This window comes from Pleurodeles waltl, chromosome 1_1, assembly GCF_031143425.1.
Source record: "Pleurodeles waltl isolate 20211129_DDA chromosome 1_1, aPleWal1.hap1.20221129, whole genome shotgun sequence".
Taxonomy (NCBI): domain Eukaryota; kingdom Metazoa; phylum Chordata; class Amphibia; order Caudata; family Salamandridae; genus Pleurodeles; species Pleurodeles waltl.
In genome coordinates this window covers 49,613,367-49,628,485 of record NC_090436.1, presented here as the reverse complement: position 1 = coordinate 49,628,485, position 15,119 = coordinate 49,613,367, and the positions used below count along the sequence as shown (strand labels likewise).

Here is a 15,119-nt window from a genome sequence, read left to right as displayed (position 1 = left end):
GCCCCAGGAATCTCCTCTAACAGGTGTAAGTTTCCTGTATGCAAGGGCTCAGCTTTCATTGGCATGACCACTCTGGGAAAGTCTGCTGTTGGGTGCAGACATCCAGGCTCAAGAGACCTACCAGCGTAGGGGCTTAACCATCACAAAAACTTTCTCTTGGGTGCCACATTCCCAGACTCCAGGGGTCTGGCAGTGGAAGGTCTGGGGTTGCCTTTCCCTGAAGCTCCACCAATGGATGCATGATTCCTTAACTCAAGAGGCCCAGCTATACATTTTGTGGTACGTACTCCCCTGGCCTGGACACTTTGCCAATGGATGCAACCTTCCTGGAATCAAGAGGTTTGTCTGCAGAGGGGCTTGTTCATTGTCAGATTATTTGCTAATGGGTGCAATCACCCTGGAATCACTTGCCCTAGGTGTGGAAGGACTGGAGGCAAGTGTCTCCAGAAACACTGGTTATCGTTATGACCTTTCTGAATTCAAGCAGCCGAGCTATGAAGGGACTGGGAACTCTGCAGACAGGTGCAAGGTTCCACGATTTAAGAGGTCCAAGCTGCAGAGGGACTCACCCACCCACAGAAACCAAACTGCAGAGAGGCTCACTCACCCATGGAAACTTTGCCAATGGATGAATGCTTCCCAGGCTCAAGTGGCCCTGCAGCAGAGGGACTGGCTTGCCCATGCAAACTATGTAGATGAGTGCATGACTCTCTGACTCATGAGACCCAGCTGTGGATGTGCTTGCCTGCCCACAGAAACTCAGTGAAGAAAATTGGGCTATTAGTTGTGAGGCCAGCACAAATAATAGTTCCACATTTGTCCTCAGTGGGAACCAAACACCCCATTGTAGCACCTGACTCCCACAGGGGAGGAAGGCAGAGCAGTCTAAGGCCTACACACGGGCCACAGTGTAGGCTAGGAATCACCAATCACTGGCACACAATAACACTTAATCAATTATTGTCCACCCAGTAATTTTTGTTTGGTTGAAGAAGTACATTTATTATGCACAGACTACTAAATACTAGGCAGTACTTTACAAATGTACATTGGCAGATAGAACATTCCATAACTGAAACTGCGCAGAGCGGGGTTAAGCAAACATATCAGGTGTGTTCATATGGTCATGGAGTAATAATTATATTACTTTGGCATGAATCATTGTCATAATTGCAATAATGATGGCTCAATTATACATATGCAATCATCATGAATACCCAATAACGCATTTTTCATAAATAAGCATAGTGATTCTTTCATATACTTGGCATTAGATTGTACTGGACAGAACAGCCCCTAAAGGGCACCTCAATAAAACAGCAGTTTGAAAAGGCATTTCAATGTAACCACATAATCAGCCAATAGAGGGCATAATCACATGAAAACAGAATGACAAGGAACATTTCAGTGTAACCATACAATCAGCCCTTAGAGGAAATAGCGCATTACACATTTTCAGGCCTCCTAGAATGTTATCACACACAAGACCTCAAGAAAATGAATCACTCTCAGATGTAGAACAAAAGCTCGAGCTATGGGAAAACTTGAAAATGCAGGTAAAAAAAAGGGTGGTTAGAATTTTGGGGTCCCTCCCAAAACATGATCCAGGGAAAGAAAGCACATCGTACGGAACGCTCTGATGGTGGAATTGTCTTCCTATGACCACCACAGGCTATTGGAAAACATGTGTTGTAAAAGGAATGCCTGAAAAGCATTTTGGGCTGAGTTTCCCGAGTGCAGTGAATATTGTAGTATTGGCTCTCCCGCTGTGCCGAAGAGAGGCATGCCGAGAATTTCCCTTGTTTTGGTTCTTCAAAGGGAGGCCTTGCACCGCATTTACCCTTTTTATTTTTTAGGGAGAGGGGTGCCCGATCCCACCCGGGCACCCCAAAGGTGACTGCCGTTGGAGGACAGGACACCCCTGGCTACCCTTTCCAGTCCCTGCCTGGCCCGCACCTCTACGTGTGGCCATTGGAGCCAGCAATCCTTATTTGTGTCTGACAGGTTTAATATTGGCTGTTTCCTACCATATCCGGGGTCCCAGGGATAGGGTCCTGAGCCCCTCTTGTCCCCAACGGGGAAGCACAATAGTGGGGATGGGGTCCTGGCCCCTTCAATATGAATCCTCACAGGGGATGGGGTTACTGGACGAGTTAAGAACAAAGGGAGGGGGCCATCATGCACTGCTTATGATCTCACAGATTACATCACTGAACATCTCAAATGATATCATTGATAAGAAATAGGATTTTCACTTGTGGGAACATTCTGCTGCACCGGTGATAGCTAATTCCCTGAAGCTTTGCAACTTTTACTTCTGCAAGGTGTTATCACCCCCTCACAGCTGCCATTCTCTGTCAGTCTTACAGATGAGGAGCAGCACCAGAGCAGGCAGGAACCAGGCACTTCCCCTTTCTCAGAAAGAAGCCTTTCAAATCTGCTCTGGCAGCATCACAGACACAGGACGGACAGCACTCAACACAGACCTGCCAGCGAAGCCTGTTGTGATACAGTGTGAGTCTGGTCACTACTGTGGACTGGAGGCAGCCATTACTGACACGTCTCAGCCTATCCTTGGATGTGGCAGTGCTTGTCACTAGTGTCTGTTCCTGCTACTGAAGGGATCCTCTGGTGCCCGTGCTCAGCTCACACTCGGTTTATGGCCATCTCAGGCTCTGGAGAGGCAAGTAACCTCTGAGGAAACTTGAATGAACACTGGGGATTGTTTTGCAGACACTCTGCACAGCAGATCAGTGGTGAGACCGTGAACTAAAACAACGTTTATTAACTAGTAAGAACCAGATGAGCTGCAAAATGAGCGCACTAATTGCTTTGGTTCTCATCTTCTCAACAGGTGAGAATTGGTCTGCTTGTAGTTTATTTTTGGAATATTTTTCATGTATGTGTGCTAAAACAATATCTTTGAGTAATTCAAATATGTAACATCAAGTAGTTAAATATGTAGAGGGGTCTGTGATGAATGTCAGGCACCTAATCCCCTAATCACTATTCCCTTCTCTGCGCCGGTGAGTAGGAGAGACTAGTGCTAGTCTATTGTGACTCTTGAATCAAAAAACATCAATACTTTATCTCCTCAGTCTTTCTTTTCCACACTTGTGCACCAGTTTCCTGGACCTTCTGTGCTTTATTTGATCTGGTAGAGATACTGAAACCATTTAATGAGATCCAGTGCACCTAATCAGATCATTAATTTGATTAGTTATGTGGATATTTATTTATTCATTCATGTATTTATTTATTCAGTTGCAGTTTTATGTAGTGCAAACCCTCGAGTGCAGTACCCATTAGGAAATACAATAGGAGAGAGGTCAATCAAGAGATTAAGTAAATAAACATCAGTAAGACAGAAAAGCAATGAAGATCATATTTCTAGAGCAAATAAAGAGTCCAAAAACTTAATTTAGTAGGTATTTTTTCAATCAGTAAGGACCTGATTTCGAGATTAGGTGTTATCCATCGCACATGGTAGATAATGATACCACAGGTACGTTATTGTGTGCGATATATAGCACCTGCAGATTTTGGTGTGTCACACATGATACTGTAAACACCATGCAATTTTCAGTGTTAAATGTGGACAGGTTTGATCTCCCTAAATTCAACAATTTAACAAAGGTGGAGTTATTTAACGCATCCAATAATTATCTGATGTAATAAATAACAGTCAAATCTTGTTTCCTACCCCTGCACAAATAGGGGTATACGCAGGGGTCAGAAATTATTAACCCACTTGTAATCAGGCTCCAAGTGTTTTACGTCCTTTTAGTATTTGGGCAAAATATTATTTTTTTAATATTGCGCTACAGAAATATCAGAAAAAAATATTGTGATTCAGAGAGATTGTTGTCAAGAATATCATTTTTTTAATATTGTTTTTGTTAATATAATTTTCAATAATGTAGTTGTAAAAAAATACTTTTATTAATTTTTATGTTACCTCATATTTATTTTGAACTGTTATTATTGTTTGTATAATTTTTAAATATACTTTCACATATAGTTTACTATTATAAGTAATTTATAATGTTTACTTTCATTGCTAACAGTAATTTATAGTGTCAGAATGGGTTACTGAGGCCCGTATTTATGCTTTTTTTGCACCGCATTTGGGTCGTTTTTTGACGCAAAAACGGCGCAAACTTGCAAAATACCATTGTATTTTGTAGGTTTGCGCCGTTTTGCATCAAAAAGCGGCGCAAATGCGGCGCTAAAAAAAGTATAAATACGGGCCTGAGTTTGTGGGAGTATACAGTGGGAAGTTAAATCATAATTAACTAACAATAAGAAACATACTAGATGCGGACTGCTGGGTTTGTAGAGGTATAGGGTTGGAAGTTCATTAAGTAATAGTTAATTAACAATAACCTTATTAATTATTCAATTGATTATTAATTATGTAAATTGTGTTACACATATTTATTTCAGTTCTATTTTAAGATTGTGCTGCTAGGTTTGTGGAGTTACATTGTGGAAAATTAATTGAGTAATAAATATTTGTTTTTTAATTGCGATTGAATTGTTAAGATGTTTAGTAACCATGTAAATTGTTTAATAGTAAATTTCACGCATCTGAAGTCCAACGCTTTCCCTACTGTTGCACAGACTGGACTGGGAATAGTAAATGTAAACCCTCTGAAGTCTATTCTATTCTATGCACATTTATAGAGTCCATGGCTAAGCCGTACACTCAAGAGGAGTTAGGTATCAAGCAGCCAGGATTTTAGGATTTACCTTAATGTCAATTCATTATCAATGAGTCGTATGGTATGAGGGAGAGCGTTACATAGTTTGGCCACATTGCAGCTAATGGAACGCACTCCACGTCTCTCTGTCCAAATCAAGGGAACCATTGCCAGTCGAGTCATAGAGGATCCAAGGGTTCTGCTAGGGTTCTAGGGTGAGATCAGAGGTCAAGGAACAGGGGGGGGGCGTTTTATAAATTGCCCTGGGTGCTATGCATAGGGCCTTGAATTTTACCTTGTGATCTACTGGGATACAATGGAGAGTGGCCCAGGCCTGTCGAGCTGAATTGTGTCTGGGGACATTGAGCAGGATAGGGGCTGCCACATTCTGCACAACTTGAAGTTTCTTGGTTACAGCTTTATGTGCACCACAGTAAAATAATTTCCAATAGTCCAGATGGGAGAGAATTATTGCATGGACCATGAGCCTTCTACAAAGAGGGGGGAGCAAGGTTGGAACTTTAGTAAAATTTGCCTCCTCACAGAAAGTTCGCAACAATCAAGCGCCAAGTTAGACCTGCATTCCATCGCTTTGCACCATTGAAGTGGAACAAGTGGGCAACTTTTGTGTGACGACTATATATATATATATATATATATATATATATATATATCATTGTCACCTCCTGCTCGGTAAGGGGCCACAGACCCTGCAGGGCGGCCTGGGTTACTGGGGCGAAGCATCCCACAGAAAATATCTCCCAAACACGAAAAGCCCAGTCCACGTTAAAATCCAAGCATTTAATAGCATTTCTAAGCAGCAAGACAAAAAATCCTGACGCGTTTCGGCAACAGCATGCCTTGTTGAGCAGCAATTGCAAAAGCAAGTGGACTATCAAGTAATAGATACCTAATGCACATAAGAATATTTGTATGGTGAACTGAAGTGCCTGTGACGCTATTGCAGCTATATGGAAATTAAGCGCTCCAGCTCTGGATCTTATCTATATGGAACTGTGCATTATGGGAGTTGGAGTTTGGTTATTGAAGTCACATGACTGTGTATCTAAAAAGCACTGGCTCACTCACACCTGCTCTTACTTACCTGTGAACAAGGCATGCTGTTGCCGAAACGCATCAGGATTCTTTGTCTTGCTGCTCAGACATACTATTAAATTAAATGCTTGGATTTTAACGTGGACTGGCGCCTGGGCTTTTTGTGTTTGGGAGATATATATATATATATATATATCTATATATATATACAACCACGTTTTATAATATTTACTTTAAATGTATTTTGGGGGATTTTATATAGTTTTTGTATGTATAAATTTAATTAATTTGGTAATTTATGTAATGTTTTGAAGTTCATTTTGTATGTTTTATATATAATTATCATTCTTATAGCAGAAATATATATTTTATTTTATAGCAGAAATAACCCACAAAATGTAATATAATGTGAAATATAAATTTTTAATAAGTGTTATAACTATAACTCGTGCCCTTGCCATGCACTACTAATTACCACTGCTATCACAGCACCCATGACAACTTTTATAACTAGAATAAAAATCTCAATGAAACATTAGAAGTAAAATTATTGAATAAAAAACTGTGCATGGCTGGGTGTGAGTTATAGTAACTTGAAACAACCCTAACTGCAACTGCTGAATTTCTCCCGTTTTGTGCGAGTAAATGCAGAATCTAACTATAATGTCCCTGTAACCTTTGCTTTTTTCAGTGAATTTCTAAGAATGTGTGTGTGTATAAATATATATATATATATATAAATATATATACATTTACATTTTATAATATTTTCAGAAACGTATTTTGGGGGATTTATAGTTTTTATTTGTAAATAATATGGTAATTTAAGTAGTTTTTGTGTGTTTATATCGGTATATTTTTGTATAGAGTATCACATATTATTTAAGTTCATTATTTACATCATATTAAATCATATTAATGTTATAAATTTAACTATTTAATATTTGCCATTTTAATATATATATATATATATATATATATATATATATATATATATATATATATATATAAAACTTTATTTGTGTATGTTTTTGAAGAATACTATGGTGAAACAATATTTTTTCTGTATTTTTGCACTTGACATTATTGAAACAGTATTTTAGAAATCAATATTTTTGACACTATATTTCTGTATCTCGATATTATTGGTTTCTGTCAGTAATCCTTTCTTCTTGAAGGTTTTGAAGGAAGAATCATTGGTCCGTGAAGTAAAAGATCAAAATTCTGTAAGCACGTCCTGAGAAAAATTTAAAGGTAGTTTATTGTTCCTTGAAATTGGGTGGTTCAAGGAAAAGGGATGCAACTTCTAAGAGAACAAAACCCTTACAATGGACAGGTTTATGTGGCACGTTCTTTACTTTGCTACAGTGTGGAGCTCTTCGAGTAATACAAGCCACTTTGAAAACACATCTAGCTTCTTCTGAAAGTGACTTGAGAGTAAGCAACACAGAAGTGATATAAGCGAAGCACCTTACTCCAGGTGCAATTCTTGTTGCCATATTGAGTATAGTTTTATCTGGAACTATTTCCATTTTGGGGACTCCTATGAATAGTGCATTCTCATAGTCCAGTCTCGAAAAGACTAGGGATTCTAAGACATTTTAAAAGTCAGGTTGGAATGGAAGGTTTGATATTCCTGCAGTTTAAACCCCTGTTAAGGATGATGCCAAGTGATTTGGTTTAGTCAACAACTTTCTGTTAGTAGGACATTTAGGATTGTAGTTTGCAACTAATCTGGACCCTGTTTTTGGTGGTATTAGCGCTATATGCACTTTACCTGCTACTGCTAAAAGTACCTGTGCTTCCCCGCAGTACCATGTGCTGTACCTTGAAACTGCCTAGTTAGCCTATTTAACTTCTTCATATAATTCCATAATAAATGGTGTCTAAAGTGCACCAAAGGCATGGAAATGTACAATTCATAGGTGGGCTGCAGTGTGTATTTACACAACTCACATATCTGACAAAGGTATACGTCTAATGAAAACAACACTATGCACTGGCTGGGCTCCAGTTTAAATGCACTGCAGTGACCCGTGGAAGGGAACTGTGCCTTTCCCATGTAAGAAAACATATTTTATATATTCATGTCACCCCTTAATAGTACAGATACAGCCAACAGGGACAGAACAGAGGAGTGGTCAGTTTAAGCCAGGTGCATTTGCATGTCTGGACTTCAGAGCACAAAAGCATGTCGAATTACTTGAATAGTTTAGCTGGCATTGGGCATATAGAAGTCTGCAACGTGTAAAGGCTTGTGGGAGAAAGACCGTTTTGGCCACTGAGATCTTTCCTTTGATATAAAATGGTAGTGTTTTCAAGAATTCTCCTGAGTGTCTCCAGGACCCCTGCCAAATTTAATAAGCATTGCTTCTGGCTATTATTAGTACCTTTTATGTCTAAGTAATAGACAATTCTGTTCCCCAGTATATTCCTAAATCCTAAAGGGCACGCTCATGCAGGATTTGAAGACTCTGAAATGGGTATAATTTTGTTTTCCCCCAGTTAGTCAGTGGGGCTGATGCATCCTTGAACCTGACAAGTTCCCTGATTGGTTGTGTTGTCTTAAATGCTCCAATATTTCCTTAGCATATAACAATACCACATGGGTTCTATCAACCAGCTCTGTCCCCACCGCACCCCCTCCTCCATCGACCTAGAATTCTGTGTACCTTACCTGCTAGTTGATCCAGAGATAATGCAAACAGTATTGTGGACTGAGGGCATCCCTGTCTAGTACCTCTTTTGAGTTTCCAGCTCGCTGGGATCGTTGGACGCATCTAGGAAAAGTTGGACCAAATTCCATCGTTTCTATGACTAGCCATATGTATTCCCACCCCATTTTGTCAAATGCATTCTTAATATTGAGTGCATTGGTTTCCTCAGATGGTGGCAATGCGTAGATTATATGTGTAACCCTTCTAATATTAAGCACTGTCATTCTATATGGAACAACCCCTGATTTATGCTCGTGTATTGTGCTTGTCACATGCAGGGCAATTTTTGCCAGTATCTTACTGAGTGTGAATTACTCCACAGAATAGTCAGTGCTTAGCATACACAGCAGGCGATAAGACAGTAGGGGCCACATGTACGAAGATCCGGTTTTGCGACTCACAAACTGTGAGTCTTAGCAACTTGCAATTTGCAGTCGCAAAACCGGATGTACAACAGTGTCAACGACACTGTCTGCGATTTGCAATGGGGTCGCAAATGACCTACCTCATGAATATTCATGAGGTAGGTCACAATTTGCTACCCCATTGGGAATGGCAGCACCCACAAGGGATGGTAGCCGGCTGGGGTCAGCAGACCACCATGTCTGTGACTGCTTTTTAATAAAGCAGTATTTTTTTTTTTTTTAAATGCTGCCCGTTTTTCTTAAATCTTAAAGGAAAACGGAATGCATTTTGAAAAACAAAAATGAAAAGATTTCTTTACATTTTTTCAGACCAGGCAGTGGACCATGGTACCACTGCCTGCTCTGAAAAAATGTTTTTGCATGCATTCACAAAGGTGAAGGGGTCCCATGAGGACCCTTTCTCATTTAAGAATGGGTTAGCACCAGTTTGAGACAGGTGCTAACTACGATTGTTTTGTGACCGCATTCGCGGTCATGCATTGGACTGCGAACACTCCTTCCTAATTGTGATTCACACACCCTTTTTGCGATTTGGTAAATAGATAACCTAACCGCAAAATAGGGTCTATACATAACAAAATGTTTTTTTCCTGTCACAGACGGTCAGATTCTGCGAATCGGGCCATTTGCGACAGGAAAAATGGTACGTAAATCTGGCCCTAACAGTGTTGGGTCTTGGGATCCCTATTACCAGTGCTTCTATGACAGTGTTTTCACCACTAATTTGAACTTGGCTACAGATTTTCTGAATTGGCCATCCATTAAAAATCAGTGTGTCCGTTTTTAATCATTTTAGCACCTCTGCTCTTCACCACCTTTGTACCTTTGCACTACAGGAACTGCAGATTCGCTTAAAGGTTTCTATTTGATATCTCACTAATAGTTTCTCTGGGGTGACAACTTCATGTGAGCATGGCGTAAATGGACATACAAGCATCTGGATTTTTTGGTTTATTTCAGTGCTCGAAAGCTCACACTCTGTGATGGTCTGGCTGGAAAGAATCAAACATGTTCACTGGGATTGTTTGGTTATTTAAATAATGTCCTCATTAACAGAACACCATTCTGTAGCGCCCTGAATCCCAGCCTCATTGCAGAACCCAGCCTCATGTGTTTCAGAAAACTCATGCACATGTAACTGTTCTCAATGGCTTTCAGCTGGACGCAAAAACTACCTTCCAAGTCCTCCTGGTAGCAACGGAGCACGAGTCCACTACTGAAGAGTGTTGTTGTAACTTACACAGCCCAGTGATTACGTTATCTGCAGCATATCTTATTCTAAATGCAATGTTTTGTTTGTTTTTATTGCTTTTTCGAGCTATACAACACAGTTCACAAACATATGTAATTTAGTCAGAACATGTATTTTTATGAATATGATAATGATTACGTTGAGGGGACAGGACGCCCTTGCTCATGTTTTACTGTGTGATTTCTCTTTAAAGCCAGGGGTCAGGCTCTGACCGGTCCACGTGAGGTCACAGGTACACGTGGAGGGTCCGTGTCCGTTGAATGCAGCTATGAGGCCGAATACCGAGACTCTCCCAAATACTGGTGCCGAGGACCAGGCTGGTCCTGTGAGAAAGTTGTTGAAACATCCATGTCTGAGCAAGAGGTGAGGAAGGACCGAGTGACCATCAGGGATGCACCGCGCGCCGGGACATTCACTGTGGTCATGGAAGGGCTGAGGCCGGAAGATGCCGGGATCTACCGCTGTGGAATAGACACACCTGCTTCGCTTGATCTCCTACTCACAGTCTCAGTGGTTGTTCTCACAGGTGAGTCTACTCTCTGACAGCTTTAATGATCACTCTATCTCGGGGTGCTGGCAAGGGAATGAGAGTTTCATGGGTTGATATAGTGCATGTATGTATGTATGTATGTATGTATGTATGCAATGGTACTTCTATAGTGCAAACCCAGCTGGGAAGCAGCAGTGCAGTCAACAGGTATGAACGCCCAATGATCGAAACAAGCACTTAACAGGTGCAACTGCTGTGTTGAAGGCAATCAGAAATAATTTTCCTTTGTGTGTGATACAACTTCAAAGAGCCACTGCATTCATTACCTCTTTTGTTGTATTCACTGGTATCCACCACTATTCAATGTCATCAATGTATTCAAATTACTCCTTTGTTCCTTTCACTCTTCTCCAGTATCACTTGGGCTGTCTCCGTGTTTGGACTGTCAACAAATTACATTTACAAAGGCTCCTTTCCGACCAAGGTCAAAACTTTAGGCAATATAATTCCAAAACGACACCCTCACAAAAGATAAGGCTCACAAACGTGTGCTGCAACAATGACCACAAAAGTATGTAAGTACAAATACATCCGAACAGTTAAGAAATCCAAATCTAACAAACAGCTAAACTCATACACTTCCTCTGTCCGTAGCAACCCACTGACCGATTTTACCCCTGGGCGAGTGTCAGTTATACACCCTGGATACGGTTGCAAAGTCATTTCTTCATTAGGATGTAAGGGTTGCTAGAGGTCCTGAACCGACTTAAGAAGGGAGATGGTCTTTAAGAACCAGTGAAGCCCCAAGAAGAAGTGTAATTAGTGGAGTCCACCCACTAAGGTTAGAATGTCCTAAATTGACAAAGGCAGAAGCTAAAAGATGAACACTGGAATGTTGGATTAGAAACCTTATGCCAACGATTATCATCCCTGAGCCACTTCCTGGTCTTCAATGGAGCTTCCATCATTCCTAGGTTCTAATAACTGTGCTCGTCTGATCTCGCACACAAGTGTCTCTGGCCCTTCAGTATTTCCCAATTGACAAGAGGAATCACAAAATGGGCTCAAATGACCATTGATACCTCAGGCCACTTCTGTAACACAGTCCCTGAAGTCCTGAAGATCCCTAGGAGTAACCAACACTGTTATGAGCTCAACTATTCATTTGTGCTGTGTTGTAATGATAAGTTCCTTCTCCTATTCATTCATAAACTGTTCATATTTTTAAGCATTTTCCTGTATAATATAATCAGTTATTGCATTTTGTACACGTATATTTGCTTGAATATATCCAGTTTATCACTGTGTAAAGCTACTTTATGTCCTCTGTTTCCTGCTTGCTGTACAGCACATTGATGCCTTTCTGGGCCTTGTCCTTGGTCTATAAAACCTGGTAAGTTAATATATAAAATTAACACTTGATATCGACGCATCAAATCAACATGATTTTTAGATATTTTGTAAGGCACACAATTTAAGAATGCATTTGTTCTTTTAACATTTAACCCCTCTTTTCATACTTACTTGAAGGAACCTTAGGTAGAACTATTGGGAATAATAAAAAAAAGTTCCATATGCTTCCGTTACTAATCTTTCTGATTCAATGTCCACTGGGGCCCAACCACTTCCACTGGAACCTCCTGAATCTTGCGTGTTTCACACAAAAATCTAATCTACATTCATCGTCTGTTGGCTGGAAAGCTGCCTCTGAGCAATACAATTCTAGATTTCTACTTGAATTTACAACCTCTCAAATCAGATCCAATAGTCTTTCACCACAAAACAGAAGTTGTACTTCTGTCTTACAGCCCCTGAAAGGCTTCTTTCCAACTTCATACAGTTTTACCACACGCACACGTCAGATTCACAGAACACATGTCCAAAAACTCCCAACTAGGATGTCCCTCAAGTTTCTCTTCAGACGATCAAGCCCCTTCTCGCCCAATCCAAGATAAGGTCTATTTTCTAATTCTCTTCTACAGGGAAATACTAGATGACCAGATAACACTCTTGCTACCCATAGGTTATCCTAAAATACTTACTGGCTCTTATTTCCTGTCGAAATTGCTTGACCTGGAAAAGAGAATTCATTGACAGTCCCCTTAGGCATAAAGCCTGATCCACATCTAAACTCGTTTTTAAAATGATGGTGTGCTGAAGGGATTATTGACTGGGTGTAAGAGTTTAACTCCAAATATGTATCATAGTGCTGAGAGACCAGGTCACTGGTGTAAGTTTACTTCGCAAATTCACTTCAGCATAATATAGCATAACATTTTTATATCAAAGCAATAATTTTCCTCTTGCACAGGGAAAGGCCCATTTGGAAAGTTGTATGGATATTATCCTGGGGAGAATTACATGCCTGTAGAGATGCTGACAAGTGATGCAGTGATAGACCCCATTTTATTATATCAGATACAAGACCAAGGCTGTGATATATAAACAGTGTTAGAAATGGGGTCTTTGGTTGGCAGTCAGGTTACCCCCTGTCCAAGCAAGGACCTTCCCTCTAGTCAGGGTAAAAGAGAATCACCCTCAGCTAACCCCTGCTTACCCCCTTGTTAGCTTGGCACAAGCAGTAGGCTTAACTTCAGAGTGCTAAGTGTAAAGTATTTGTACCAACACACACAGTAACTCAATGAAAACACTACAAAATGACACAACACAGGTTTAGAAAAATAGAAAATATTTATCTAAACAAAACAAGACCAAAACGACAAGAATCCACAATCCACAATTCAAGTTATCACAAAAAATGCAAAAAGAGTCTTCATGTAATTTTAAACACACACTAACGCTGTTAGTGTGAAATGTATCTTGGGCGCATCAAAAATAACCCTGCACGGGCGAGTACGCGTCGAAAAGGGCTTGCAATGCATCGATTTCACTCATGAGCGAGACCTTGCGTCATTCCTCCATTAGTCGGGTCAGTGTGCGTAGTTTCTTCTCTCCGCAGGAGAGCGATGCGTCGATCCAGTCAGCACTCTCGGGCTCCGGGCAGCCCTTGCGTCGCTTTTACATGCCCAGCGGTGTTTGTATCGGAAATCCAGCCGCATGATGATCCGAAAACCACGCAGCGCGGGTTGTGAACTCACCAGCCTCCGTCAGCGATGCTGTCCGTCGTTTCTCCAGCCCAGGGCGTTGATCTTTAGGTCACGTTGCAGACGAGTGTCGATTTTCAGCTGCAAAGCTGGCGGCGCATAGATTTTTCAGCCTCAGATCGGAGTTGCATCGATCTTTTCCCCGCATGGCAGTCGGTGCATGGATTTCTTACTCTTGGGCTGCCAGCTTCTCCTTTCAGGATCCCAGGAACTGGATGGGCACCACTTGGCAGAGTAGGAGTCTCTCCAGAGACTTCAGGTGATGGCAGAGAGAAGTCTTTGCTGTCCCTGAGACTTCAAACAACAGGAGGCAAGCTCTAAATCAAGCCCTTGGAGAGCTCTTTACAAGAAGGAAGGCAACACAAAGTGCAATCTTTGTCCTCTAGCTCAGGCAGAAGCAGCAACTGCAGGATAGCTCCACAAAGCACAGTCACAGGCAGGGCAGCTCTTCTTCCTAAGATCTGCAGCTCTTCTCCAGGCAGAGGTTCATCTTGGTTTCCAGAAGTGTTCTGAAGTCTATGGTTTTGGGTGCCCTTCTTTTACCCATTTTGCCCTTGGAAGTAGGCTTACTTCAAAGGAAAGTCTCTCTTGATTGTGAAATCCTGCCTTGTCCAGGCCAGGCCCCAGACACACACCAAGGGTTGGAGACTGCATTGTGTGAGGGCAGGCACAGCACTTTCAGGTGTGAGTGACCACTCCTCCTCTCCCTCCTAGCACAGATGGCTCATCAGGAAATGCAGACTAGTGCCTCATTGTCTAGTGAGAGGTGCAACCAGCCCAACTGTCAAACTGAATCCACAAACAGGCAGAGTCATAGAAATGGTTTAAGCAAAAAAATGCTCACTTTCTAAAAGTGGCATTTTCAAACACACCATCTTAAAATCAACTTTACTAAATATGTATTTATAAATTGTGAGCTCAGAGACCCCAAACTCCACATGTCTATCCACTCCCAAAGGGAATCTACACTTTAATCATATTTAAAGTTAGCCCCCATGTTAACCTATGAGAGGGACAGGCCTTGCAACAGTGAAAAACGAATTTAGCAATATTTCACTGTCAGGACATATAAAACACATTACTATGGGGGTCATTACGACCTCGGCGTTCTTTTTTTCAAGACCGCCGAGGGACCGACGTGCGGAAGACCGCCTGTGCAGGAAATCCACGGCGGTAAGCCGACTCCAAATACTGCTGGCGGTATAGTGACGGCTGCCGGGCTGGAGACCCGGGTCTCCAGCCCGGCGGGCGGAATGGTTCTCCACCATCCGCCAGGGGTCGTAATGACCCCCTATATTTCCTACCTTAACAATACACAGCACCCTGCCCTTGGGGCTATCTAGGGCCTAGCTTAGGGATGTCTTATATGCAA

General features: G+C 41.4%; 1 protein-coding gene across 1 annotated transcript in view; it reads left to right on the top strand.

The window, feature by feature from the left end:
* The first annotated feature begins 2,478 nt into the window (after positions 1–2,478).
* Positions 2,479–15,119, top strand: part of LOC138261239 (CMRF35-like molecule 5) — a 132,356-nt gene continuing 119,715 nt past the window's right edge. Inside the window, exons 1-2 of the mRNA XM_069210044.1 lie at positions 2,479–2,854; positions 10,347–10,679. Of these exons, the coding sequence (XP_069066145.1) occupies positions 2,803–2,854; positions 10,347–10,679 (385 nt within the window). The 5' untranslated portion in view covers positions 2,479–2,802. The remainder of the gene's footprint in view (positions 2,855–10,346; positions 10,680–15,119) is intronic.